Here is a 25,698-nt window from a genome sequence, read left to right on the forward strand (position 1 = left end):
CCTAATCCTGAAACCAAGCTAGTCATGCAAGTTCAACCTCCTGACATCCTAAATGCTTGAAGAGTCTCTTGTTAAAATCAGATTAGTAATATGGCTGCTGCTGATGTCCTTTCTGCTTAAATTTCAACCAATATTGACACATTAAAAATTGTAATTCAAATCTTTTTCAAACAAAGCTCAAGAGCCAACGTTTAAAACGCAGCTGGTGTTGGAGTCGCATTAAGAATGTGTCTAATATGAAAATAGAGCTTTGCCACGTTTTTGTTGTTTTTCTGTATCATTTCCACTATGCATGTCCAACACTTCCCCCACAATCCATTTAAAGTATTTATTGGGAAAGCAAAACATCGCTGCTCAGCCAGTCACAAGGCTGGGAAATTTAAAAAATAAATACAGAAACATTTCAGCAGCACAAGCAAGTCTTAGTTCAATGCCGAAAACAATGTACCAAAGCCAGTACATTCAATTCACTTGCAAATAACTGGAACAGCCCTAATCTAATAAAAGATGTTCGCTGCTACTGAAACCCCTGAACTTTCATATTTCAACCTAGCAGAATCGGCAGAGGACAGACTGAGCAGTCTAATCTGACTGCCAAACACATTGTCTGTGCTGCTGACAAAATATATAGCCAACAGCAAAAACATGCCTGGATTGGATTTAGAAACGCAGGGTCCAAAGCGGACCAGGGTCAAGCCACTGCTGATAACCCGACAATCAGTGTTTGTGTCTTTACAATGAGTGTCAACTAAGCTATAAAACTCCTAAGCAAAACTTACAGCTTGAGTTAAACTAGCAAAAAGGTCAACTACTAGAGGTGCGTATTCAATCTGTTCCTGTCAAACTGGGTTCAAAGACAGTTTTGCTCACATTTTTCCATCCAGATTTAGTTCCCTGCTCCTTTATCCACTAATCTGGGCAAGTCTTGAAAAATATGAAATTGACATTGTTTTAAATATTTTGTTTAACTAATTCCAGTTATTCACAAGCATTTAAATCTAAATCAATTTGGGGAACACCGAGCAATGCAGTTGAGAGACCGTAGGGCTTGTTCCAGACAAATAATATTCAGAGGTGGAACAAATAGTGGTGGAACTGTCATAAAAAATAATGATACGACAAACTAAATCAATATGCAAACACTGATAACACTTGTACGGTGAGCTTAACTGTTTTCAAAGGCTGAGATATATCTAGCTTACAAAACAAAGTCAATATGCAACTCATGAGGCCTGTCATTACTCACCAGTTAACAAAGATGTACATTCTCAAAGTAATGCAAGTATGTCTGGAGTATAAAGGCTGGATTACTGTAATGCAAGGCATTTTCAACTGTTTTACACCATACCTGCTCCTGACTTTTTGTCTCCAAAATATTCAAAACCAACTAAGAACACATACGCAAAGTTTTGACTGTTTTACAATGTTTACCTCCCTAGAATTTTCTTTGAATGTGGACTAAGACCATGTCTCAAACTGTGTGTCAAGATGTTTACATAGCGGAAGAACAGGAGTGTGTTGACATGATGGAAACAGATTGACTCCCAATTGTAATTTAAGTCACGCAGGCATGCTCAAAGCTAACAATTACAGAAAATTTCACTTTTGCTTAATTCAAGTCAAGAATGTTAATGAGAAACATTAAAAAAAATAGACCTTTTCTTCTAATTCCACAGAATCGGACACACACAAACAATAGCATGAGATGACGGAACTGTTACTGTTATTGCAGTCTGGGGCAATGTCAGCTCACAATACAGCTCAAAACACTCCACACTGAAATGACCAGATGGTTAATAGGCTCATTATATAACTAGACGACTAATAATGGGAAGAATTTAAGGAATCCTGGGACACAGACACATTAGCATCAGATCGCTGTCTGTCATGCTGTCCTGGATTTTATTTCAGGCCAAGAAAAGCATCAAACGGGAAAAGACAGAGATGCAGGAAGTGTCTGAGAGAGTGTAAGAAGGAAAAGGAATCTAGATCTTAAAAAACACCACACATCTACCCACAGTGACCCAGTTCAGGGGATGTGATCGTTACATTCCTTGAGTGCTTGGGTCAGAGAAAGCATGCCCGCCCCATCATTAGCACTCTTGGACAATTAGTGGGACTTAACAAGCCTTTCCCTCGTTAGGGCCTTTTAATCATTGTGGTCTCAAGAGACTCTGGTTGATCCACATTGTTATTCAGCTTGCCATAATCACAGGGGAAGGAGCCAGTCGTATTTCTGCTCACAACCTCAATTAGTCTCAACATCTTAGTGGGGACTCAATTCCCATCCTCGTCAACTAGGCATAAATCTGATTTCACTCTCCTACGTTCTGCTGTTAAAGAAACACTCCAGCATTTCCAACATCTCCAACTGCTTTATGTATCATATAGGGATGCACTGATGTGAGAATTGTGGTTCGATGCAGAAACTGAGACGATGACAGTCATCAATATCAACAAGGACACTTTAAAATTTCAACAGCAGACATACAAGAACACAAATCAACAGAAAAATACACACAAATCAAAATCAACCCCCAATTCCATTTCACCCCTTGCCCCTACCATTTAGCCCTTAGCCCTCCATTTTGCGCATTCATGTCTGGGGGTAGGGTGTCCCAATTTTGGTTGAGAATGAGGGGTAAGGTGAACTGCTACATGGCCCTCCAAACAGAGGCTTTTTCAGAGACACACTCCAAACGTAGTGTTATGAGGGGAAAAAGAAAAGCTGGCAAGATGGCTGAGTGAGCAACCAAAGAAACCCACAAATGTGAGAATTTTCTCCCTTAAAAATCACGATAACCATCATATTATCTTTGTTTAATGATGTTTCAATGTATTATGATCATTTTCTTCATAACAAGCATAAAAAAAATTGCTAATTGCATGCTAATGTCTCAGTAGTTAGCTAGCCAACTTTCCCCATTCCACCTTAAATAGTCCAGCATTGTTGATGTCTGAAGTGCTAGAATGTAACTGCTGCACCATTTAAGGTGGAATGGGAAAATTCAAACAAGAAGCTGGCGAATTGCTGACTTCAGACCTTCAAAGAATCAGCAGCAGGAGATAAATAATTGTCTTATCCTCTCTTTGAAAGCACATGATTCCCTAATTGTAACTAAAGCCCAGCAGCAAGGTCGTTGAACTTTTCTCTTTTCGGCCATGACTGAAGACACCGAAGGTCGCATAAAGAGTAGCACTAGTAGCCTGTTAATGAAGCAATGTTTGTTTTGTTTTTTTTAAACTTTGAGGGTTGACCTATTTCACTGGGGAAGATTTCAACCACTGCCACTACTAGGGGTAAAAAGAAGAAATGGGATTGGGCCCTAGACTTTTTCCAGACTTTTTTTACGCAATTATCAGAATCACATCAATATTGGCAGATATCACTGTGCTTCATTAGTACCATACGATTTATTGCTGCAGACAACTTCCCTGTACCGCAGGGTACTTAGTAAAAGAACAGAAAGCCAATGACTCACAGCGCACCTAAAATAAAAGGGGCCCACGCTTCAATACCTGGCTCACTGGCATCTAACGTAGTGTATTCTGGGTCAACATTTTGTCTTGTTCTTACTATGCAGGGAGAAATATAGCAGAATTGTTTGGTACCCAACCTTTTGCTATAGATGTGGCAGACAGAGAGGGTGAAAATTGTGGAGAAATTCTTTAAGGGTGCAAAAGGCTGAGGCTTACTTTACCCAATCAACGGAGTCACTAGCACAGCACTAGACAGACTATTACACAGTGTTATAGCTTGGAAAGTTGCATCAATGCATACTCCATTCACATAACCCTTGTGGAATTACTCAGCTACTATAGGTGTCTACAGTCCTGTTACTTGCTACTAAAAGAAAAAGAGGAGAGGAGAGGTGAAAATAGAAACTGCTGTTGCTGACTGAGAGTGCAAAAGTATTTGCGCCGCACAAATAAATGAAAGGCTTAGTAGAGTCTAGACTTTTTCCATGTTTAGACGTCTGCCTTTGTCCAAAGGCCAGCTGTTTGGGTTTCATCCGCTTCAGTGACTTGAGGGTGAGAGAAAGGAAACTCATGAAGAGCTGCGCCTGGAAAACAGGCCAAACTGTAATCAGATAACATATGTTTAAGGGCTGTGTGTACTGTGACACATCAAAACAAAAACACTAGCCCTGCTTATGAAAGGTCTGAAAACTGTTATACTTTAAGCCGATGAATACACAAATAAAAACTGCATGCAAATTACAGACAAGAGCTCAATTACTCGGCTCCAAGGCACAGAGTTGTTTTCTAACAAGTATACCAGTGGAACTCATGAAATCATTAAGATATAATTACACTTCAAATGCCATCACTTGGTAAATTGCATGCATAATCTACCAGATCCCACCTAACACCAAACAACAAAAGCTTACACCTTAGTCAACTATGACAGGAAATACTGGTTCAGACTGGTCAAATTATGTCCACAGTGTTCACATTTCTTACCTCTCCCTCCTGACCTCACCTTAATGAACGCTGAGAAGGTGGGAAAATACTTTGAATGTTTACAAAAGGGTGTAACCACATTTGTATGCATTAAAATAACACACAAATGCCTCAATTAAGTCTAACGCAATGGATACACCCAAATACTTCAGCGTCAAATCATCTACTTTACTGCTAATGTTGCACAGTAGTAATCATTTTCAGTTCAAAGGTTAAAAGGGGAAGATTTGATGAAGGGGTGGCATGGAACGGAGTGAGTCAGCGGTGGAGAACAGAGTGTGCCAGTCATAGAAATGTGAGTCAAAACCATCAAAGAGATCGAGCTACCCGACAGCGCCTAAAAGCCCATAATTTGAGACAGAACTACTCCAGTTTGCTCAGAATGAGCCCAGCAGTGAAGCACCATTCAGAATAAATAAGTGACTGGCGACTGTCAGTGTTTGGAAGATAAAAGGCAAATTAACTTGAATCTCTAACTTTTCATGCTCGACCCCCAACAAATCTGTGAAAATGTGCAAGACTGAAAGAGGCACTTAGGAGTGCTGTTTGGAGAGCATATTAGCATTCACTCTAAGCTGTCGAACTTGAGAAGGTCAGTGGATTTCAGTAGAAAAGTCAAAGAGAGCGCGAAACCTGAAACATGCAACGGGATGCTTTACCAGTCACCACGGTTTGTTTTGTTCAGAGATGCTCTAAAAGGTAGGTCTGTTAAATCTACGCAGCAGCTTAACTCCATCACCATTTTTGGGGATCCACACTTAACATTACTTCATACACACCTCATGTTTAGGCTATTAGCAAGAAGTTAGGGAGCGTTTGTGACAGATGGCCAGTAAAAATATTTGGTATCACTAGCCAGCACTGGCTTAAGACCACATTCCTTAATGCCCCTTTGGCTAGAGAACCCGACTTAACATTGCCTTTACGGTAAACACTGAAGAGAAAGATGGTAATGTCATAGAGGAAGCAGTGCAACTGCATCTGCAAGACAAAAAGGTCTAGAATGTTCAGATGTACTAAAATGAACCTTTGCTTCATAGACACAAGCAAAGCGAGTTTTTCATCAAGAATGACATTTCTACACCTTCCTCTGCTCCAAAAGTGAGACATTTACATTTACAGCATTCAGCAGACACTTTTATCCAGAGCAAAATGTCTACTAAGAGAAAGTATCATTAGTAGTAACAAACAGGTTAGAGGGAAAAGCTGATCTCAGATATTCCTAGAACAAAAAGCCCATGTGGATATCTAGAGAAAAAGGAACAGCACAGTTAAACAGTTAAACAGCACAGTGCAATACATTTCAATAAATACTTAACTTGGTGCTCACTTAAGTGCTGTAAAAAGAGATGAACGAACTCCCACTGGCTGTCCGAACAGAGAGTCTGCTGTTCGGACAGCCAGTGGGAGTTCGTTCCACCACCTGGGTGCCAGGATACAGAAACGTCTTGATTCTTGCCCTTCACGCGTCTTGAAGCATGGCAAGTCAAGCTGAGCTGTACTTGAAGCTCGAAGGGCTCGAGGTACAGTTTGAGTTTTGACCATTGCTGATTTTGGCTTTGTAGGCTTTAGGATTTTAAATCTGCACTTAGGCAGATTAAAGACGAGCTGTGCTCTGCGTTCTGGATGAGCTGTGGGGGCTTCATGGCCTGCACAGGAAGACCAGCCAAGGGCGACCTGCAGTAATCAAGCCTTGAGATGACGAGAGACTAGCACCTGGGTGGCTCATGACCTAAAGATCATGACCTAATGTGGCTAAAAGGATCTTCATATACTCATCTCATGGTCCACAGCAGGGTTTTCCCAGCTTAAAATAAGGCAAAGTTGGTATCTAGCAGTCAGGGTGTTAGATAGGGGTATATAATTCAATGTAACTTCTTAATATCACTAATAATAAATCAGTTTAGTGGCCTGTAGGACTAATGATAATCTAAGTAGCCTACACTCATCTGTTCCCTTCTTCAATCTCACAAACTCATTTGTAAAGTAGTTATCTTTACAGCCATATTCACAACAATGAAAATAAAACACTGATAGGAAGGGATCTGGAAAACTTAAAATGTTAAGACATACTTGGGCACAAGTGAACACAAGATTCACCTGTTTCTCACAGCCATCCAGTTTCACTCTCTTGTGTGTCTTCACAGTGCTGATTACTATTTACAGCCACAACAGCAGCATTTAACTGAGCGTAACAGCAGGTTTTTTATACAGCCATCGAGCGCACTGTGCAATAGGATGTTGCCATATCAACACATCTTGAGAGATATATATATATATATATATATATATATATATATATATATATATATATATATATATATATATATATATATATATATAAAAATCACTCAAAAAACCACTGGGCCTTCAGCGCAACACTTCAGTACTTCAAAGGCAAAGCCCTGAAGTTCTTCAAAGGCAAAACACACACCTGTGCAACTTGCTAAAACAAGTCAGAGAAAATCAGTCGAGATAAATGCGGTGAGATCTGTTCACACACACAGACATACCTAGAGGTTTGTTTTAGAGTTCTGTCAGTATATTATGACAGCATTATTATGGGGTGTCAAAGGACATTCAGTCTGGGTAAATGGAGATGTCTCATTGTAAAAATAAAACTCAGGCTTATATTAGACCACTTCCCTGAGGCTGCGTGTAATGAGAGTTCCACTACAGCAACGCAGGAGAGAAAGGCATGATTACAACTGCAGATGCATCACTAAAAATATGCTTGGAAAACACACACTAGAACAGAACAGTTCTCCAGCAGGCCTGAAACGGCTGGCTAAGCTTGCATGCAAGAGTTTGCCTTGCCTCTTTTCTCCCATTATTCCTTCTTCCACCTCTGCTTAGAGGCTTCAGGAGCACAATAGAAAAGAGTATCGTTCAAAAGCCATTACTGACCTCTTCTCTGAGCCCTTGATTCTTGACCCAATGTTTTACAAATTTGATTGGTGCAACCTACTATATGAGGACCTTCACTGTGTTTTACACAAGCTAGTTCACAATCAAAGATGGTCAAAGAGCATAAAACTGTCAAATCAAGACGTTAATGAGTTCAAGTTACAATCAAAGACTTAAATCAGGACTACAATTCAATAATCTGGAGAGCTTAAAGTTCTCATCTGGATAGTCTGTCATCATTTTATTCTAATTACAATATACTAGGGCTGACCTAAATAATTTAAATACCGGTTCATTACACTGGTATTCATTTCCCCATGCTGGCTTCAAAAACATCATCTTTTCTAAGTCATAAAATTGTAAAAATACATTATCAAGCAAGCCCTTTAGATAAAACAGTTATTGGTAATACAAAGAAAATGTTAAAACCTTTAGTCGGTCTATCTTAGAACACATCCAGACACGCACATCACCTCACGCTACAACCTTCATCACTTTCCGCATGGCCACAGAAGCTATTGACCTTTATCCATTTTCTGTCTATCTTTTTTAATTAAAAACACCACAACAGTAGATTATTTATTACAACAAAATCCCACCCATATAAGAGTAGCCCCCTTACATCATTAGTGCAGCGGAAGAGCTACTGTAAACGAACACACCAACAAGATCACATTATAGCATGTTTGTTTTTTTTTAAATATAGTTTAGATCACATTACACAATAGAAAGTGGGAAGGTGTCATTTGAAAGGATTGAAAGTGTTCAATATTGGGAATCTCTACAGTGAACTACTCTAAAGACTAGAGTAAATACATAAATCAAATAAATAATCATGCCTGCAACTGCATCCAATGTCAACTACATGGTGCTAATATGAGCCTGAGTGATCATCAGAGCCGATATTCAGCATTTTTCAATTGATCTGTAACTGAACTGGCTTCCTTGCCAATAAAAGCATTTCTGTTATGTATACCCACAGCTGACACACCCTGGATAAAAAAAAATAGATAAATAAATAAACAGAGAAAAAACATGTATGGGAGCAGACACAGCTCTGCTTCTGTAGTAAACTGAATGTGTTCGGCAGAGTGTGTGTGCCTACAGCGGAGCTTCACTGAGCAGCCAACTATGCAGGCAAGCCTCCAGAAAACAGTAAACCATTTGTAAAACCATAAACTATTTTACTTTAAACAAATCAGTTATGCACAATTTCTGGACATTTTAATTTCCATTTTTGCTTGTTTTTTCATTAGTCCATTTTTCTTACAAAAGGTTAAATCCTTAAATCTATACAGTCAAATGCTCAAAACACTTTTATAATGTTCATATAATTTAAGTTGTGAGTAAGAATGCATTCATTCTTGTTTGTAATGTGTGAAAATTTATATCAAAATTATGGTGAATAAACAGCACCTCCAAATATTGCATATCAGCATCCCTGATTAACAGTAATTGGTATCGGTCATCCCTGAAAAAAAAAAAAAAAATATTGGCTGACCCCTACTGACAGCACTCTAAACTTGGGTATTTTGACAAAAGTCAAAAGGTGTGCACTAAAATCCTTCATTGTGTTTCATAACTTCAACCCTTAGGAACTGTTGCTGCCGATGAGTCCTGCGCACTCCCACACTAATATCTTGCCTCCATGATCCACTCCCTGAAATGATGGCTTTAGGCAATCATACCTGCTGAACACACACCCTACAAACAGAGAGGATTCTGTAGAATTGTCGTGGTAATGCCATGGCAACACATCTCTCTATTTCTGTTAATGGCCTTGGAAAAACATTCCTCACATTCTGCTTCCATTCACCACCACTGATTCAGTCGATATCAAGCCTGCTCTTCAGCAACAAAGACATCAAACCTAAACAGAACAGAGAGGAAGGATGAGAAGACAAATTGAAAAATGGGGTGTTGGTCAGAGAACAGACTACAAACAACAGGATGACTACAGTGTGAGAAAAGCAAGGCATGTGTTTTCATTCTCATCAAGTGAATCATTAAAAATAAATTCCACGAGTAATCGAAACCGAGGAGTGTTCAATGTTCACTGTTTATCACGATGTGTCTTGCGCAATGTGATTCAAAAGTGTTTGTTCTGCTGTCATAGAGATGAATTTGAATGTTATGAGGCTCAGGAGTCAAGAACATCAGAGAGGAAACTGGCTTTGCAACACATACAAAACAAAAATCAATCAGTCATAATAAAACCTTGTATCTCTGAAACGGTAACTTTATAGAAAAAGTTTAGAAAAATTATAAAACATAACTTTAATGTAGGCAAGTGTAACAAAGGCTTATTCCAAGTAATTTTGGGCCATTGTTATTGGTCCATGCTGTCTTGCAGTGTCTTGATAACACAGTGACGTTATGCATATTCTTTAGTCCTGGTATAACATTATTGAATACCTACCAATTAGGATACTGTTCCAGTGTCCATGCGTCGGCTTGTTCAGAAACATATTGAGTACAGAGCAGGCCACACCCATGGACAAAGAAGAATCACTGTTGTGGTTTGTGAAGAGAGACAGTTCGAAAGTGGAGAACAGAGTTAGGCAGACTGAATAGCATATACAGTGAGTGTTTACAGCATGAACTCCCCGAGAACACTCAGTAATCAGGGCAGCACTAGCCACATCCTCCTCCTGCAAGCTTCATTTGCCTCTGCACAGCAAAGCTGAGTCGTCGTTGGACTATCCTGTGAGATGTAGGGATGGAACTGTATACGCTGTTTCACGCTACATAGCTTTTCTCTAGGCTGGATAGTTAGACTGACTCATTGCTTAAAGCCTTTTCCGTCTTTTTAGGCAAGGGAAGCGGTCAGATGATTCGGGTCTGGGTACACTGTTCCAGCCGCAAACGCACGCACACACGTGTGCACACACACACACACACGTACTACTGTGTTTGTGAGTACTTCCCCTGACTTACATAATACTTTGAATAGTGTTAGGCCTAACTCCAACCTTAATCCTAGTAAGTAAAAAACAATTTTTGGCCTTTTTTGCCGAACTTGTGGTTTTTCTTACAACAACCAGCCAAACATTCTCATGTCAACAAGCTGTGTTGTCCTTTCATAATGAAGACATTTGGTCCTCCCACAGAGCTAAAAACAAGTACATATGCTCAGGCCTCAATTACAGCAACAACCAGCAGAACTTTCAGTGAAGGGATCATAGTGGTGGAGACGTATGCACAGCATAATTATCTTCATTACACCATGCAGTGCTGTTACACCACATGACCCTCCCCTCCACAACACACATATACGCAAAGAGCTCCGTGCTGTGGCTCAGAACAGTTTCAAACAGACAAAGTTACTTTTACACAGGAACTAGAAAAAAAAAAAAAACTGAGAAAAAAAAAAAAAAAAAAAAAAAAAAAAAAAACACACAACACGACAGTTCAACTGCATGCTGCACCCTGACTTGACATAGCCCGCGCACACGCACACACACACAGTGGTTGGGACCAAAAAAACCCAACCAGTCATTTTAGAGTGTGACAAACACAGGGCCAGCAGCCCAGGTTAGTCATCGAAAGCAAAAATGGAGCATTACTTGCCAAGGATGGAGAGGATGAGCAAAGGACAACAAGAGTGTGACACAATAAATCCTTTCTCCGCCCATTTGTCAAGATTCATCAGATCATATCATGGAGCCATTTCCTGTCAGACACCTCAACATGTGCAACACTGTCCAGAACACTAGAAAAGTAAAGCAAAAACCAACTGAACGCTCTAAATAAAGCCTACATAGAAGACTACACATGCCCAAAATGCACTAACTTGGGGATACAAGGCTCAAGAACTTCTGAAAGTTAAGGCTGTCCAATAAAAAGAGATAATTTCAAAAATCTTCATGTTTGAGATTAAGTCATCTGATAAACTGAAAAACAGTGCTTCATGAAACACAAACCCATTTCAGAAAAAGTTGGGATGCTGTACAAAATGTAAATAAAACAATGCAATGATGGGTAAATTGTTTAAAAACACAGTAACTAACTGAAAATAGTACAAAGACAACAAACATAAAAACTGAGAAATTTAGATTTAAAAAAAAAAAAAAAAAAAAAGTGCATCCATCTCAAATTTGATGCCAGCGAGACCTTTCAAAAAAGTCTCACAACTAATTAGGTTCACTGGGAACAGGGCAGTAACATGATTGGGTTTAAAAAGTCTTTCAGAAGTAAAGATGGGGAGGAGTTCAGTGAACGACTGCTCAGGTAAACAGCACAACAATTCAATAATAACTGGTATAACACACACACACACAAACACACAGTTCTCAGTGTAAAATACTGAACAACTTTTATCATCTATGGTACATAAAGTCATTAAAAGATTCAGAGAATCCAGAGAACTCTGTGTGCAAAGGACAAGGCCAAAAAAACAATACTGGATGGCCATGATCTTCAGGCCCTCAAGCAGCACTGCATTAAAACAGACATGATTCTGCAGTGGAAATCACTGCACGGGCTCAGGAACAGCGACTGTGAAAACAGTTTGTTGATGCATCCATAAATGCAAGTTCAAACTCTACAATGCAAAGAAGAAAGCATACACAAACAGGATCGAGAAACACCGCCTCCTTCTCTGGGCCTCAGCTCATTTAAGGACTGAAGTGGAAAAGTGTCAGACGAATCGAAATTTCTAACTTTTTGGAAATCAAGGACGCTGCATCCTCTGGGTTAAAGAGGAGAAGGACCATTCGGATTGTTAAATGTGCACAGTTCAAAAGCCAGCATCCATGATAGTATGGGGGAGTATTAGTGTACATGGCTTGGGTGATGTGCACAACTGTGAAGACACCATTAATGCTGAAAAGATGTTCACAGAAAATGCAACACAGTGGTTTAACATGATCCTGTGCCAACTTATTTTAAACATGCTGTTGGCATATAATTCAAAATGGGGTATTTTTTCAAGTTTTCAGTTTGTTTTTGTACTACTTTCAATTAAATATAGTTTAAAATGATCTGCACATCACTGCATTCTGTTTTTATTTACATTTTGCCCAGTGTGCCAACTTTTTTGATAAATGGGGTTTCTACAGCACAGAATAACACACTTTGAAAAAATATTATACGCCTAGGTTAACTTCTTCCACTGGGCTTACTGTAAACCAAGGCACTACTGTATGTGGAACCAAAAAAGTGATCTAAAAGTTTATTATTAAGGGCCAGAGGGGAGCAATTTGTGCCAACAATGAAACTTCTCCACCACAGCAATAGGCAGCTCACCAGTGCTTTCTTTTCTTTTCCGTGGCTCTATTATTATAAAGCTGTGCTCCAGTACAATGACCTAGTGGTCTGTTTGTGGATCCTCTACCTCTTGCCCACTCAGCACTCTGGACCTATCTGGACGGACGGACGGACACACACACACACACACACACACACACACACACACACACACACACACACACACACACACACTATGGGTCAGTAATACATTTTCCCATTTATTGTGATAAAATCACAGTCTGCCTTTCTGAGTTAAAACTGGTTGAATTTGTCAACACACATGCTCATGTGAGGATCAGCAAAAAGGTTCTCATTTGTACAAAATTTCATATCTATGTTGAGGACATTTGGTTCTCACAACAAGCTAGGATAGCAATACAAGATATACACACAGAGGGTGTGTGATATGATGTGCTATTGTTTCTTGGTGATAAATTACATCACAACTGACTTTTCTGAGTCACTGATACTTCTAGACCAACGGAAAATGTGTTTATTATAAAAAAAAAAAAAAAAAAAAAAAAGACAGACAGATATCTATACCAAGAGCCTGCAAACAAAAACAACTAGTCTAACTGCATAGTAACAAGTAGCCAATCAGATATCAGCATAGTTCATCATAGCATTTTTAAATGTGCCACTATGGTTTTTCTGGCAAATTTGGTCCAATTCAGCTTCATAAACCTCACAAAAATTATGGTGTAAACGTCTTTCAAGTGTCATGATGCTGCATTTTATCTTCTCTCTCTCTCTCTCTCTCTCTCTCTCTCTCTCTCTCTCTCTCTCTCTCTCTCTCTCACACACACACACACACACACACACACAAAGAAGATAGAGCCAGAGAGAGAAAGTAGACAAAAGAAGGGTAACGCCAGGCTTTACTGACGTACACCATCAGTCACAAACATGCCCAGCTTCAAATACATTTAAAAGTACTGCACAGTCATCACTTGACCCATTTCAGCCACTGCCAGCCTCAAAACTGAACCTAGCACAGCTCTGTGGCCATGTTGGGCAACCAAGCTAGTGTCACCATACTTTTGCAATGGAAGTTCAACATTTTTGGTCTGCTACATTAAGAAACCAAACCGAGAGCATTCCACTGGTTGTGAAAAGATTTTCTCCTCTTTGGAAAGATCCCAAACGGACTGGCAGCAGTAAATGTGGTCCTTTTCTGCCTAGGTTTTCAGAGTCAGGGATGTGGTGGTGTTTGGGTAGCCAGGCTGGACGTCCTGCTTCAGCAAAAGAGGGTAAAAATGCCACAGCTTTTTCAGTATGAGGTCTGTGCCCATCTTAATCATCACCACATCACTGAGCTGAAAATATTTCATTTCTCCCCTGAGGCAAAACGCACCCCAACGTAGCATTAACACGGAGAATAACAGATTTAAATGACAGCAAAAGTTTACTGAGGGATCTGAATGGACGGTGGCAGCAAAGCTGCTCACCAAGGGTGGACGATACGGCAAAAATATATCACGATACTTCAATACATTCTCATGGCACACAGCACACGTCACGACTTCAGTTCTCCGTTTTTCCTGAGATTCAGTAACTTGGACCAGACAAAATAGCTTTGTGATAAGTATGGGCTTAAAATGCGTTTTAATCCATAGTTTTAACCCATTCATTGCAGAGGAGCACATGGAGTGTTATAAGGCTAAATAGTCCCCAAATAAAACTCATATTTAATATGATGTATAGCCATTTTACCACCACCCTCATCAGCATCTTCATTTAACCACCACCACCACCACCACCATCAAAACTCAGAAGACTAAATAAACATGGTGACACCTGGTTCCCATCACCACCACAGTAAAGAAATCTGAGTGGGTAATTTTCTCTATAACGAGCCACTTCATTTCAGCCCACTGTGAATGGCGATGTTCACATTCAAAGGACTAAATTATTCAGGAATTCTGAAAACACGGTGGCATTCCCCTTTAAGTACCGACGACAAGCTCAGACAGCCGGACTGTAACGTTATCCGCACAGTTTCACATCACGGTAACGGTCAAATGTGGTCACGTTACCCACCGCGACCGCTCACCTCGTCAAGCTGGACGCTCATGCGGACACAAGCGCACAGACTTCGTTAAAGATGCTCAGAGCGGCAGTTTAACTACAAGTCCAGCTGAAATAACTCGGGCTCGTCCGTTCGGTCAACAGAGTTAACCGTTGTGGTTTCGCCACAGTCACAAACGGGCGTCTGTCCGTTGGCGGCTCTTTGTTCTGACGCGGTTTTCGTGCTTTAAACGCAGGAACGCGCTGACAGTCCGCTCTGCGCATCCACCTGTATTCGGAGGAGCGGCAACCGCCGAGAAATCTCAACAAAAGTGAAGAAAAGCGAGTTCTTACCTGAAGCTACAACGGCGACGAACCGGCTAATCAGGCGTTGAGCTAACAGCTGCCACCTGTGTGACGCGCGCGCCGCTCGCGCCAAAAAACAGAAAGCAGAAAAGTTGAAAGGTTAAAAAAAAAAAAAAAATGCGGCCCAAACAGGCTTGGATTTCTCTCCGGCTGCGGGACGCGAGGTGCTGAGGCTGTCCAGAGAGCCTGTCCCCGTCCCTTCGCTCACACCAGCCGTGCTGCTGAAGCCTTCACTCAGCGCGCGACGTCCATGCGACCAAATGCCGCTCGCGGTTCACGGAGGAGCAGCGAGGATGCAGCAGCCGCGCCGTCCGCCAAGCACTCCCCTCTTCGCCCGCCTGCCACGTGGAGCTATCAAAATAAAGCCCGAGGGATGGGCAGAACGGGCGAGGTGGCACAGGGGGCGTGTCGGGTGGGTGGGGTACAGACTCCGATATTAATGTTTTCCCCTCCTAACGCAGATGATGAAGCGGGGCTGGTGCGCTCAGTGCGCCACCTGTTGGTGTCGAGCTACGCTGACCCGTGAGAGAGCAGCTCACAGGCAGGCTTCAGTCTGAGAGTCTGTTTTAGCTTGTAATCCAAAGGTTTTGACTTCAGGGATTCAGACTGAACGCTAGAGCTGGTGTGAATATCCATGTTAAAAGGCAAACTTATACAGCGCCCCTAAAAAAGGTAATAGCCTTTTTTTGGCCTTCTCTCGCAATTGTTTCGCACTTGCTCGCAATTATTTTACATTCCCTCACATTCATTTTTTGCACTCGCAATAATTTTGCATTCCCTTGCATGAAATACAGTGGATTTGGCAAGGGAACCCAAGATTCTTGCGAAAGAACGCAAACATTTTTCAAGGGAACACAATGTTGTTGCAATTATTTTGCCTTGGCTCATTAGAGGCTCAACAAAATGCTGAAGTGAAACTTTTACTAGTCAGAATTTTCACTGGAGCAACATTTTAACAGTATGAATTCAATGTAAGCGCGTAGTAATTCACTTTACACGAGAAAAAAATGTAAAAATTGACACGAAATTTAAAATTGGACATCGAAATTGTAATTATTTCATGTTTTAATTGATTTAATATATGATAACTGAATTATGTGCTCCACAAGTAACTCACTCCATGTGAGAACAGAATATTTTTTGAAATTCCATACTTCAAGAATTTTTTTTTCATATTATAATTAAAGTAAGGAATCATTTAAAAGGTAATAATTATAGTTATCATTATATCATACATAACATGCACTTCAGTAGAATAGGCTGCTCTATTAGGCCAGATGATTAAACTGGTGATGCATACAAACCAGCACACTGCTTCAGCTTTGGTCTGGTGGCTGGTAGTTTTGTTAACATGCTCTCAATCATATACTGAAATCACATGAACATAAAAAGGTGTATTACAGTTAGACACTCATCCTGCCTTGCATTAGTTTGACGTTGGAGAACATCAGTGTTGTTTAGTCCTCAGGAAACCCGTTTGAATTTGAGTCCTGATGCATAAGTAGAGATGGCATGATAGCACTTTTTCTTTTCCAGTATCAGTAGAGAAAGACTAATAAACACACTTAAAATAGAATAAGAAAAATAACAATATAAGTACTGATAGGCTTTGAAATTCCTAGAGGTTATTTGAAAAGGCGCTGAATGTTTACATCCACTGGACACTGATATATCACTGATGTTCCTCAGGCAGCGTGCCATATCTGACATTACAGGTAGCTCATTCATGAGGGAGGTTTACTGACTGCAAACATGAAGTTCTTTCGCAAGAATATGTCAGCATGAAGAAATGCATCCTGTGGTTCTTCAGCTAGCTTTCAGTTTGAGGCTGCATTAATGTAACTTCTCAAACACAAACCAACATGAAGCAGCATCTTGGTTTCCCCAGAACTTGCCGTGTAGCTGTGTTGCAATTGGCCCTTACTTTTCTGTGAAATCAATGACGCAGTGTTTTTGTTCAGCATTGGATATATTTATTCGACTGTTATCAAAATCTGTGAGTACCATAGATGCTGAAATACACTGTGTGGTCAATAAAAATATATATTATATTTGAAGTCTGATAACAGTTTTAATATCTGTACAACATATGGCATATAAGTCGATTTCAGCGGTCAGAAAAATATTAAGGAACAGAAATCTCGAGTTAGAAAAGAAGTCAGATATTTCAAATAATACAACCCAAAGCAGAGCATTCTAAACATCTTGTTTTTGCAACTTAACAGTTTTCCAAGTAACTTACGGTTGGTCTCACACCTCTATTACAGCGTGCAGATACGTTCTATGATGGAAAATGGAAGGAATGTTTATAAAGTCGTCAACTTTTAGGTTTGAAATCACAGCGTAGTACAGTTGATGGTCAGATATAATGAGACATAATTTGGCTGCACTCAGAATTACATGTCATCTGTTTTGTTGGCCTGAGTTTATACAGTTGTTTTCAATATGATCAGTTATTTTTGCCTGAAACACTGGAGGTACATTTTATACTATATTGGTATGTCAGCTTTCAATGTATTGGAAAGTTTGATAAGGGTTGAAAAATGGGAGCCCATACCTTTTTGCTATTGCCTGTCCAATACTTAAGGGCACAGAATGTGGGAAAGTGCTGAGGGGGCCACGCACCACCCAGTTTTCAGGATTGCGTAACTGCAACTGCTAGAAATACTTAAGTATTTGTTTTGTTTTATTTTTCATTTTTCTGCAAAATCTGCAGTAGCCATGCACTGTTTAAGTTAACGCTGCATTTTCACTACTGGGCGAGGTCGCTCTGCAAATGTAGGGTCACACTGGCAGTGACACAAGCAGTATTAGCAGACTAATATTACTATTATTTTTATAATAACAGTAAAAAAAATCAAATTCCATATTTTTAGCATTTTTTTCCAACCATATGTTCCACTCAATATCTGTTCGAATATTGAATTGTAGCCTATGGGTGTGACAAAACTGGTGAATGTGCCAAATATCAACAATCTGATTGGTCCCCTCTCAGTTAATTTGCATAAACTCAATCCAGAAAGGAGGAGAGTAAGCGCAGCTGGGTGTGCATCAGCGGTATCTGTTATATGTGCATATTTTGTCTCATGCCACATTATAATATGTTCTGATGGATGTAAATGATAATTTAATCAAGAAAAAAATGGCATGTAATTGCACCCCAACTTAAAACACTATCCCGCATCCTCATTCTGTGGATGGCTTGGCAAATGGTCACATTTTCCCATTCACAGATGGTGCTACTACACTGATGCGATCAGTACAATGTGTTGCCAGTTTATTCAGTACCTCTACCATTTAGTTACACTCTTTGGCCTTTTAATCAGAAACACCTACCACATATGTGCACTCTGCAGGTTTAAGGTTACAGATTGTAGCCCATCTGTTGCTGCACAATCCATGAGTCGCCTCCTACCACGTCCATCAGTGTAAACTGGACTATAATGGGACCACTGCTGACCAGACATTATTTGGGTGGTGAACAGCGCAGCAGCAACACCATGGTATGGTAGTAAGTATAGCGCTGGTATGAATGTATCACGTATCACACGTTGTTGGGCGTTTACACACTGTGTACCTCAGTATCATTCTGTCAACCTACACTTCACATCCCAGTGCTCCACTTTACATTCTGGGGTCAGTTATGCATGAACTACTTCCTTTGTCCATCACAAATGTCTCACCAAAAGTCTCTACAATGCAGAAGAGTGAGCTGATCATTCAATAGTGCCTCCACATAAGCCTGAGTGATAGAGTAAGAGATAACCGAAGCTGTAGCATCAAAGTTTGCTGTTGCTATTGTGTGGATAACATCAAATGGATTTCAGCAAAGCCAGCAAAAAAAAACACTAATATTATCTGTGACGGTGTAAATCACATGGTTGAAAACAGTCCCTCTTTCCAGATGTGTGCACTTCCTCCTGGTGGCGTAGAGTATTCACAGCGCCGTGCTTTTACAAATCTGAAAGGCAGGATGGAGGTCATTTGTACACACGAGAGTAAACCAGAAGCTCATCATGGTGATCAGCATTAGTTGTGCCGTGAAATAAGCATGTGCTTGGATATGAAAATGTTCATGAACTTTAAGGGTTGATGGAGCAAGTCTATTGTATCCTATGGCAACAGTCCAGTCCACCAAGTATCCATGGCCACCTGTGAGTGAGTCACTGATGATGGTGGGTTGGTTATTCTTCTATTCCACACAACATCTCTGCCATTGCCAATACAGCCAGGGAGTGCTTGTGAAAGCACACACACACAGAAGTGCTCAAAATGTGAATGGAGTGTGCATGCAAATGTTCTGGAGGTTGAAAGTGATGAATGTGATGATCTAGGAGCATGAGTGTGTGTGTGTATGAGTGGATCTTCTTGTTAATTGGTGAGTAGGCCTGGAGCAGCAGTGGATGTGCCAAACAGTTAAACATATGTAAGGAGTGTTTTCACACAGGTGCCACATAGTTGCCAGGGAATGTTCCGAAAGCATGGGTCCTCTCAGACGTACCTGCAGACAAGAAAAGATTCAAAATGAAAACATAAACGACAACTAAAGGGTTTCTCCAAAGCTGGGCTGAAGAGAAACGTTTTTCCAGAGCCTCATACACAAATGGACTGTGTCTGCAGGATCACACAATCCAAAGTGGGAAAGACATAAACTACTTAGTAGTCAGAGAAAGTCTCGCCTCTCTTAGTTAGTGTTGCTGTGTCCCTCAAACTTTCAATAGAGACTATCTGGTAGCATCTGTAACACCTAGAGTAACAGCAGGGACCCAATATTCAACTATTCAGATATTCGTTTGTTGGGTAGGTATTCAGTTTTCGTTTTTTTGATTCAGACACTTTTTTTGTTGTTGTTGTTTTGGCTGACTGCAGGTTGTCAATAAAGGAGAAATGTAATATATTGTGCTGTACTGTAATGTTTGGGGTTCTCAGCAGAAACTTGGATGACTGAAGGCTATTTGCTGAAAACAGTGCTGAGCAGGGTGGGAGAAACACAGCCTCTCCAGCGCTAATAGCTAAAACAGAGGCCTCTACTCCGGAAAAACCCACCAGCCCACTTGTATTCAGGCTTTTCAACTGTAATCGAACTAGGGAAATCATTCAGTCACTCAGCATTTAAGCAGTAGGTTTTCAAGTTTGATCGCGAGGAGGTGTGTAAGACAGAAGCTGCCCCTTCAGATGAGCTACTGCTAAAGCTAACACCAGAGCTAGTCAAGATGCTGAGGAGGACTCGTCAACTTCAACAAACTTTAATAAAACAACAAAAAAATGGCATGTGTACAAGTGTATTAATCCTTATCTTTACACAATGTTTTAATCACTAATGTGAGCACTGTGCACGCTTATGAAGTTCAGAAAAGCTAACTGGCTGGATAAATAACCTTAATATTTTTCTGTAATGCTACTTATTGTTAGACATGACTTTGAAATTTCGAAAATAAAGTTTAGCATTTCTGTCTGGTAAGTGTCCACATCAAGTTATGATTTTGGTCTTTAGGATTAAATAAAATTTTCTTCAGCTTTAGTCTAAAAACTCTAACTAATTTACTGCCACTGCTGTTCTTACTGCAGTTTTTGTCTGAGGAGCTCAGTCTATGTCTTTTCATTCACTTGATGGAGGAAAGAACATATAAAAACAAACTGTTACTGTCTGCTTTTGCAAATGGCCAGTCAGACTGGACAGTATGGCACAGTGCAAACTACAGGACAATCTTGCATACAAACCAAACATGACCCAAAACCCGACAATTAATATAACCCAACGCAATGAATATGCAGAATATAAGCTTGTGTTACATATAACTCTGTGAACTCTGTACAGTCTGAGGAAGATTAATTGTGCAAACTATATATATAACTGTAACTGCAGTATACCACTGTAAACATGGCATGATCCAGTTTCAAAGGCAACACATTGTTTAAGTGATAGGCTGCTTAATATTATACATAATAAAGCATAATAAATGTCAGCTAAATATATATTACAGCAAGAATGTATGAACAGAACTACCTAGAAATAATAACCCAAATGTTCAAAATCCAGTGCACTGTTCAGAAACTTTCACACTTTGAATTGTTTTTGTATGTTTCCGGGGTGTTTTTGTAGTGACACATAATGTCCTGTAGAGGGCAGCCATGTCAAACAGGCACATGTGGTTTAATCAATTCTCAAAGCACAATAATGCAATCATCACTATAATCGTTGATGATCAATGATCTCCTCTTTGTTGAAACACACATTCATTGAGGAGTCTCCCATGTGCCCTGTAGAGTTCTGTTTTTGGTCAGTCATGTTTTGGTGGAATGGTGTGAACAGGAGGCAGTAAGTCTGGGCTCCCCATTTGGGCTTGCCTTGTCAAATTTAAATTTTTCCTGACTTTGAGTGAAAATATGTGAACACATCTTTGCTTGCTAAATTTAAAATACTGGGAAAAAAACAGACAAATTTTGGCACATTATATATTTCATGTCTTATTTTTTCCAATGTGTTAAACTCATATAAATAAATAAATAGAAGTTGTGCACCAAAATTTGCAGGAAACCGTTATAAAAATGTTCCCTGTAGTTCCTAAAGTGTCTTCCCTGCAATTTCACTGGGGGTGTTCAAACTTTTGCATATAACTGTAAACTGGCTCTGGTTTCCAGGCTGAGGTAGCAGTTTGGTTACAGGACAGGCACATTGTTTATGATGTAAAGGGGACATTACCTACAAACCAGCCGTCATCACACTTCTCCATCACCTGGACGATGTCTCCCTCCCTCAGCTCCAGCTCATCCCTATTCTGGGGCTTGTAGTTATAAACAGCCTTATACCTGAGAGAGAGAGAGAGAGAGCGAGCGAGCGAGAGAGAGAGAGAGCGCGCGAGACAGAGAGAGAGCGCGAGACAGAAAGAGAAGGTTAGGAAAACCTATTTCCAGAAATAGCTGATAATCTGCATATAAATCACATTAATCAAATTACTGTTGTCCTGCAATGGCTTTTATGGACTGGACAGACATAAAGAAGTACAGTATCAGTATCAGTATTGAGCAGAACTCACGGTTGCCGTGGTATGACAGCAGAGCTGCTGTTGACAAGCGACTGCGCTGACGGTGGCGTCTTTACATGCGTGTAATGCTGAGGAGAGTGTGTTCTGGTCCCATCCTGAATAAAGATGTTACAAGACTTACATTAGACAGCTTACATATGGCCCTCCTGATCAGTAGTATCTGTTCAAGGTGTTCTGGCTTATATAAACATTTAGAGACTTGGCTTAAAGCCTCAGGGAACCTAAATATGTGTTTTCTTTCCAAGTATGTTACTATTCCTCTTGTGGATATATTTACATAATATGCATAGACAGAATATTAGAACCACACCTAGATAGTGCTCAGATAGTGCTCAGATAGATCTCAGATAGAAGCAGTTTTTAGGCAGTGTTTTGTTGGTAACTTTGCTGGCTGTTCAATTCATCCTGAATTTTAGGATCATGCTAATACTTTTAATATTTACTACTGTGTTCCCTGTGATTTTAAACCATTGGTTCAGATAAAAATCAACCTTGCGCTAATTTCTTCTTAATCTAAATGTAGTCAATCAGTCAAGACTTGTTTAGCATACAAAGTTTGCTTCTGTACCTTTGCACTATAGCTACAAAGCTAATGTGGTGTCAGAAACCACATGAGCAGGACTACTTCAATTTATTAAGAGCTTAACACTGTTTGAGGCAAGCGTGTGATGCTAATTATTGGCTATAAGCCTCCAAGACTCCTCTACATTAGCACTGAAGCTCCAGTGCAAAACTAAAGAGGCAAACTTTAGACACCTAATCAATGCTAATGCTAATCAACTACGTTTGGGGGACTTTAATAGTGCACAGGGCTCCCAACTCAGGAATAAAATACTTCCCAAAATTAGATCAGAACACATCATAAAGCATCAATGTTAATACCTGAGCGGTATACGAAGGCCGTGGGTTGGAATTCACAGCCAGTCCCGGACCCTGAGGAGACGGCATCACATGATTGGATGGTGACACAGGTGACCTCACTTCTCTGTCCAGTGAGCTGTAAGTTGAAGGCTGCGGTGACCCACTCCAGTGGCTGTTGGGTGGGGTGGGTGAGGCCGGGCCAGGCGAGTACACAAAGTGATCGGACGGCTGTTTTGTGGAGGCGGGCTGTGCGGGTGAGAGGGGCGAGCGTGACTGGCTGGAGTGTTGGTGGGGTGAAAGCAGAGGCTGAGGGCTGTGAGAGGAGGGGGAGTGTGAGGGGGAGAAGGGGGAGTGCAGGGGCCTGCCAGGGCTGCGTGGCTCCAAGGCAATAGGGGACAGAGGAGCGACTGAAAGGTCATCAGCCATTTTGGTGCGAGGCATTTTGTTGACCTGGACATAGTTAACAGGGAAAATTCCACTGCGGTTGGTGCCAGGGATGCGACCCTCCAGCCAGTGATCGTCCACCCGCCGGGTTATAGAGATCACCTCTCCCTGAGAGAAAAAGACAAGTTTTCAGTGGAAAATCAAATACAACTATCCCCTTCCTACAAATGTAGCTGATCATGTTTGGTTTCTGCAGTTAGCTTTGTGCGGACTGCATGCCTTCATCATCAGACGCTTGTGTTGAGTTGATAAAAACAGTCATAACTCATTTTACATGATCATTTTCTAATCTTTCTTTTTGTCTTAGAATTAAACAGGCTGTTTTCTGTTACTCTACCTTTAGGACTGATATAGGTAAATAACCTTGGTTCTGACTGGCTTCTCTATATTGTGCCTCATTCAAAAAGTAGTCCAGGCTAAAAAAACTCCTTGTAACTTCAGTGTGAATGAGTGAGTGGATCAGACACAGCAGTGCTGCTGGAGTTTTTAAACACTGTGTCCACTCACTGTCCACTCTATGAAACACTCCTACCTTGTTGGTCAACCTGATGTAAAGTCAGAACCGAACTCATCTGTTGCTGCACAGTTTGTGTTGGTCATCCTCTAGCCCTTCATCAGTGGTCACAGGACGCTGCCCACAGGACGCTGCCCACAGGACGCTGCCCACAGGACGCTGCCCACAGGACGCTGCCCACAGGACGCTGCCCACAGGACGCTGTTGGCTGGATATTTCTGGTTGGTAGACTATTCTCAGTCCAGCAGTGACACTGAGGTGTTTAAAAACTCCAGCAGCACTGCTGTGTCTGATCCACTCAGACCAGCGCAACACGATAACACACCACCACCACATCAGTGTCACTGCAGTGCTGAGAATGATCCTCCACCCATATAGTACCTGCTCTGTGAGGGTCTATGGGGGTCCTGACCACTGAAGAACAGGGTAAAAGGGGGTAACAAAGTATCAGAGAAACAGATGGACTACAGTCTGTAACTGTAGAACTACAAAGTGCAGCTATACAGTAAGTGGAGCTGATAAAATGGACAATGAGTGGACTTGAGGAAGTGGCCATTTGGTGTGCGATGTCACACTGAATTCAAATGGGCCACTTTTGCAGCTCAGTTTCCATATTTGGATTGTATGGACTGCAATATAAATGGTTTGAAACTTTACCAAACTTCACAAATCTTTTCTTTCAAAATAGTGAGGAAATTCATTTTTCCAGGATATGAGCAAAGTAATTTCAAATTGACTTGCTTATGTGGTGTCTAATGCTGAATCATACTGTGATCTATAAAACTGCTAGTATTACTTTTCAACTATACAACATGATTAAGATTACTTCACACTGTCTGAGGTAAGTCTGTGATGATGTAGGCCTACAGTATGCACAATCCTAACTGGTGCATATAAGCTTTCATTATCTTGTTTGCTTCTTTAGTGCAAAAAAAAAAAAAAATAGCAAGAGTGTGCAATTATGCACATTTGACTTTTGCTGACACATTCATTTATGCATAATCAGATGAAGAAACAGTAAACAAGCAATAAACAAAAGAATTATGACGAACTGAACAATGTACAAGAGGCAGGTATGTTGGCTACTCGCTGATAGAACATCAAATTCAAAATAGGTGTATATTTTTCAAATAAATATTTTTTTCAGTTTAAACATTTGATATATTGTCTTTATACAATATTAAATTAAATACTGGGTTTAAATGATTTGCACATCATTGCATTTTGTTTTTGTTTACATTTTGCACAGTGTCCCAACTTTTTCGAAGATATTTTGAAGGCTGTCAAGAAACAAGACAGAATTCCTACAATAGCCCTCTTAATACAATAGCATGGGTTAGTTACTGTAACCTGGCATTAGTTTGTGTGACACTGCAGCAATAAGAGCTGTGTGTGGCACCTTCCGGAAGGACAGTTCCACAGGCAGATCAGCGGTGAAGTTGAAGAGGGCCATGGCCTCTCCATACTCCAGCACCTGCACAGTAGGAGACTTTATCGGGACGGGTTTCTCCGTTGGGGGAATAATCTGCTCAGGGAAAGAGAAAAGGAGGGAAGAAACGAAGGAAGGAAGGAAGGAAGGGTGAGGCTGAGTATGAGGTGTACTTAAACAACAAAGACCATATGCACAACACACGCACCTCCACGTAGCTGGTGGGGAAGATTCCTGCTCTGCCGTGATGCTCTCCTTCATACCAGTTGGCATCGACCTGGCGATGGATGTACACCACATCACCCTTCTGCAGGGTCAGCTCCCTATTGAGCATGTAAATAATACAATAAATGAATAAATAGTAACTAACAAATGATACAATAAATATATATTAATCAGTGGTGGACAGT

General features: G+C 40.6%; 2 protein-coding genes across 8 annotated transcripts in view; both read right to left on the minus strand.

Moving 5' to 3' along the window:
- pdlim2 (PDZ and LIM domain 2 (mystique)) overlaps nucleotides 1–15,340 on the minus strand; it is an 84,975-nt gene extending 69,635 nt beyond the window's left edge. Inside the window, exon 1 of one of the 3 annotated variants that reach the window (XM_017696400.2) lies at nucleotides 14,983–15,340. The gene's annotated coding sequence lies outside the window, so the exon portion shown is untranslated. Of the gene's footprint in view, nucleotides 1–9,170; nucleotides 9,194–14,674; nucleotides 14,912–14,982 lie in introns of those variants that run through there. The other 2 variants (XM_017696401.2, XM_017696402.2) reach the window with 2 other exon arrangements.
- Nucleotides 15,341–16,950: 1,610 nt separating this feature from the next.
- The window catches only part of sorbs3 (sorbin and SH3 domain containing 3), an 85,319-nt gene continuing 76,571 nt past the window's right edge, over nucleotides 16,951–25,698 (minus strand). For 3 of the 5 annotated variants that reach the window (XM_017696404.2, XM_037536175.1, XM_017696405.2), the window contains exons 16-21: nucleotides 25,497–25,611; nucleotides 25,259–25,384; nucleotides 22,923–23,453; nucleotides 22,032–22,135; nucleotides 21,698–21,804; nucleotides 16,951–19,495 (exon numbers count right to left, since the gene is read on the minus strand). In XM_017696404.2, coding sequence (XP_017551893.1) covers nucleotides 19,434–19,495; nucleotides 21,698–21,804; nucleotides 22,032–22,135; nucleotides 22,923–23,453; nucleotides 25,259–25,384; nucleotides 25,497–25,611 — 1,045 coding nt within the window. In that variant the 3' untranslated portion in view covers nucleotides 16,951–19,433. The remainder of the gene's footprint in view (nucleotides 19,496–21,697; nucleotides 21,805–22,031; nucleotides 22,136–22,922; nucleotides 23,454–25,258; nucleotides 25,385–25,496; nucleotides 25,612–25,698) is intronic. The other 2 variants (XM_017696408.2, XM_017696407.2) reach the window with 2 other exon arrangements.

The sequence above is a fragment of the Pygocentrus nattereri genome, chromosome 29 (genome assembly GCF_015220715.1).
Source record: "Pygocentrus nattereri isolate fPygNat1 chromosome 29, fPygNat1.pri, whole genome shotgun sequence".
Taxonomy (NCBI): Eukaryota; Metazoa; Chordata; class Actinopteri; order Characiformes; family Serrasalmidae; genus Pygocentrus; species Pygocentrus nattereri.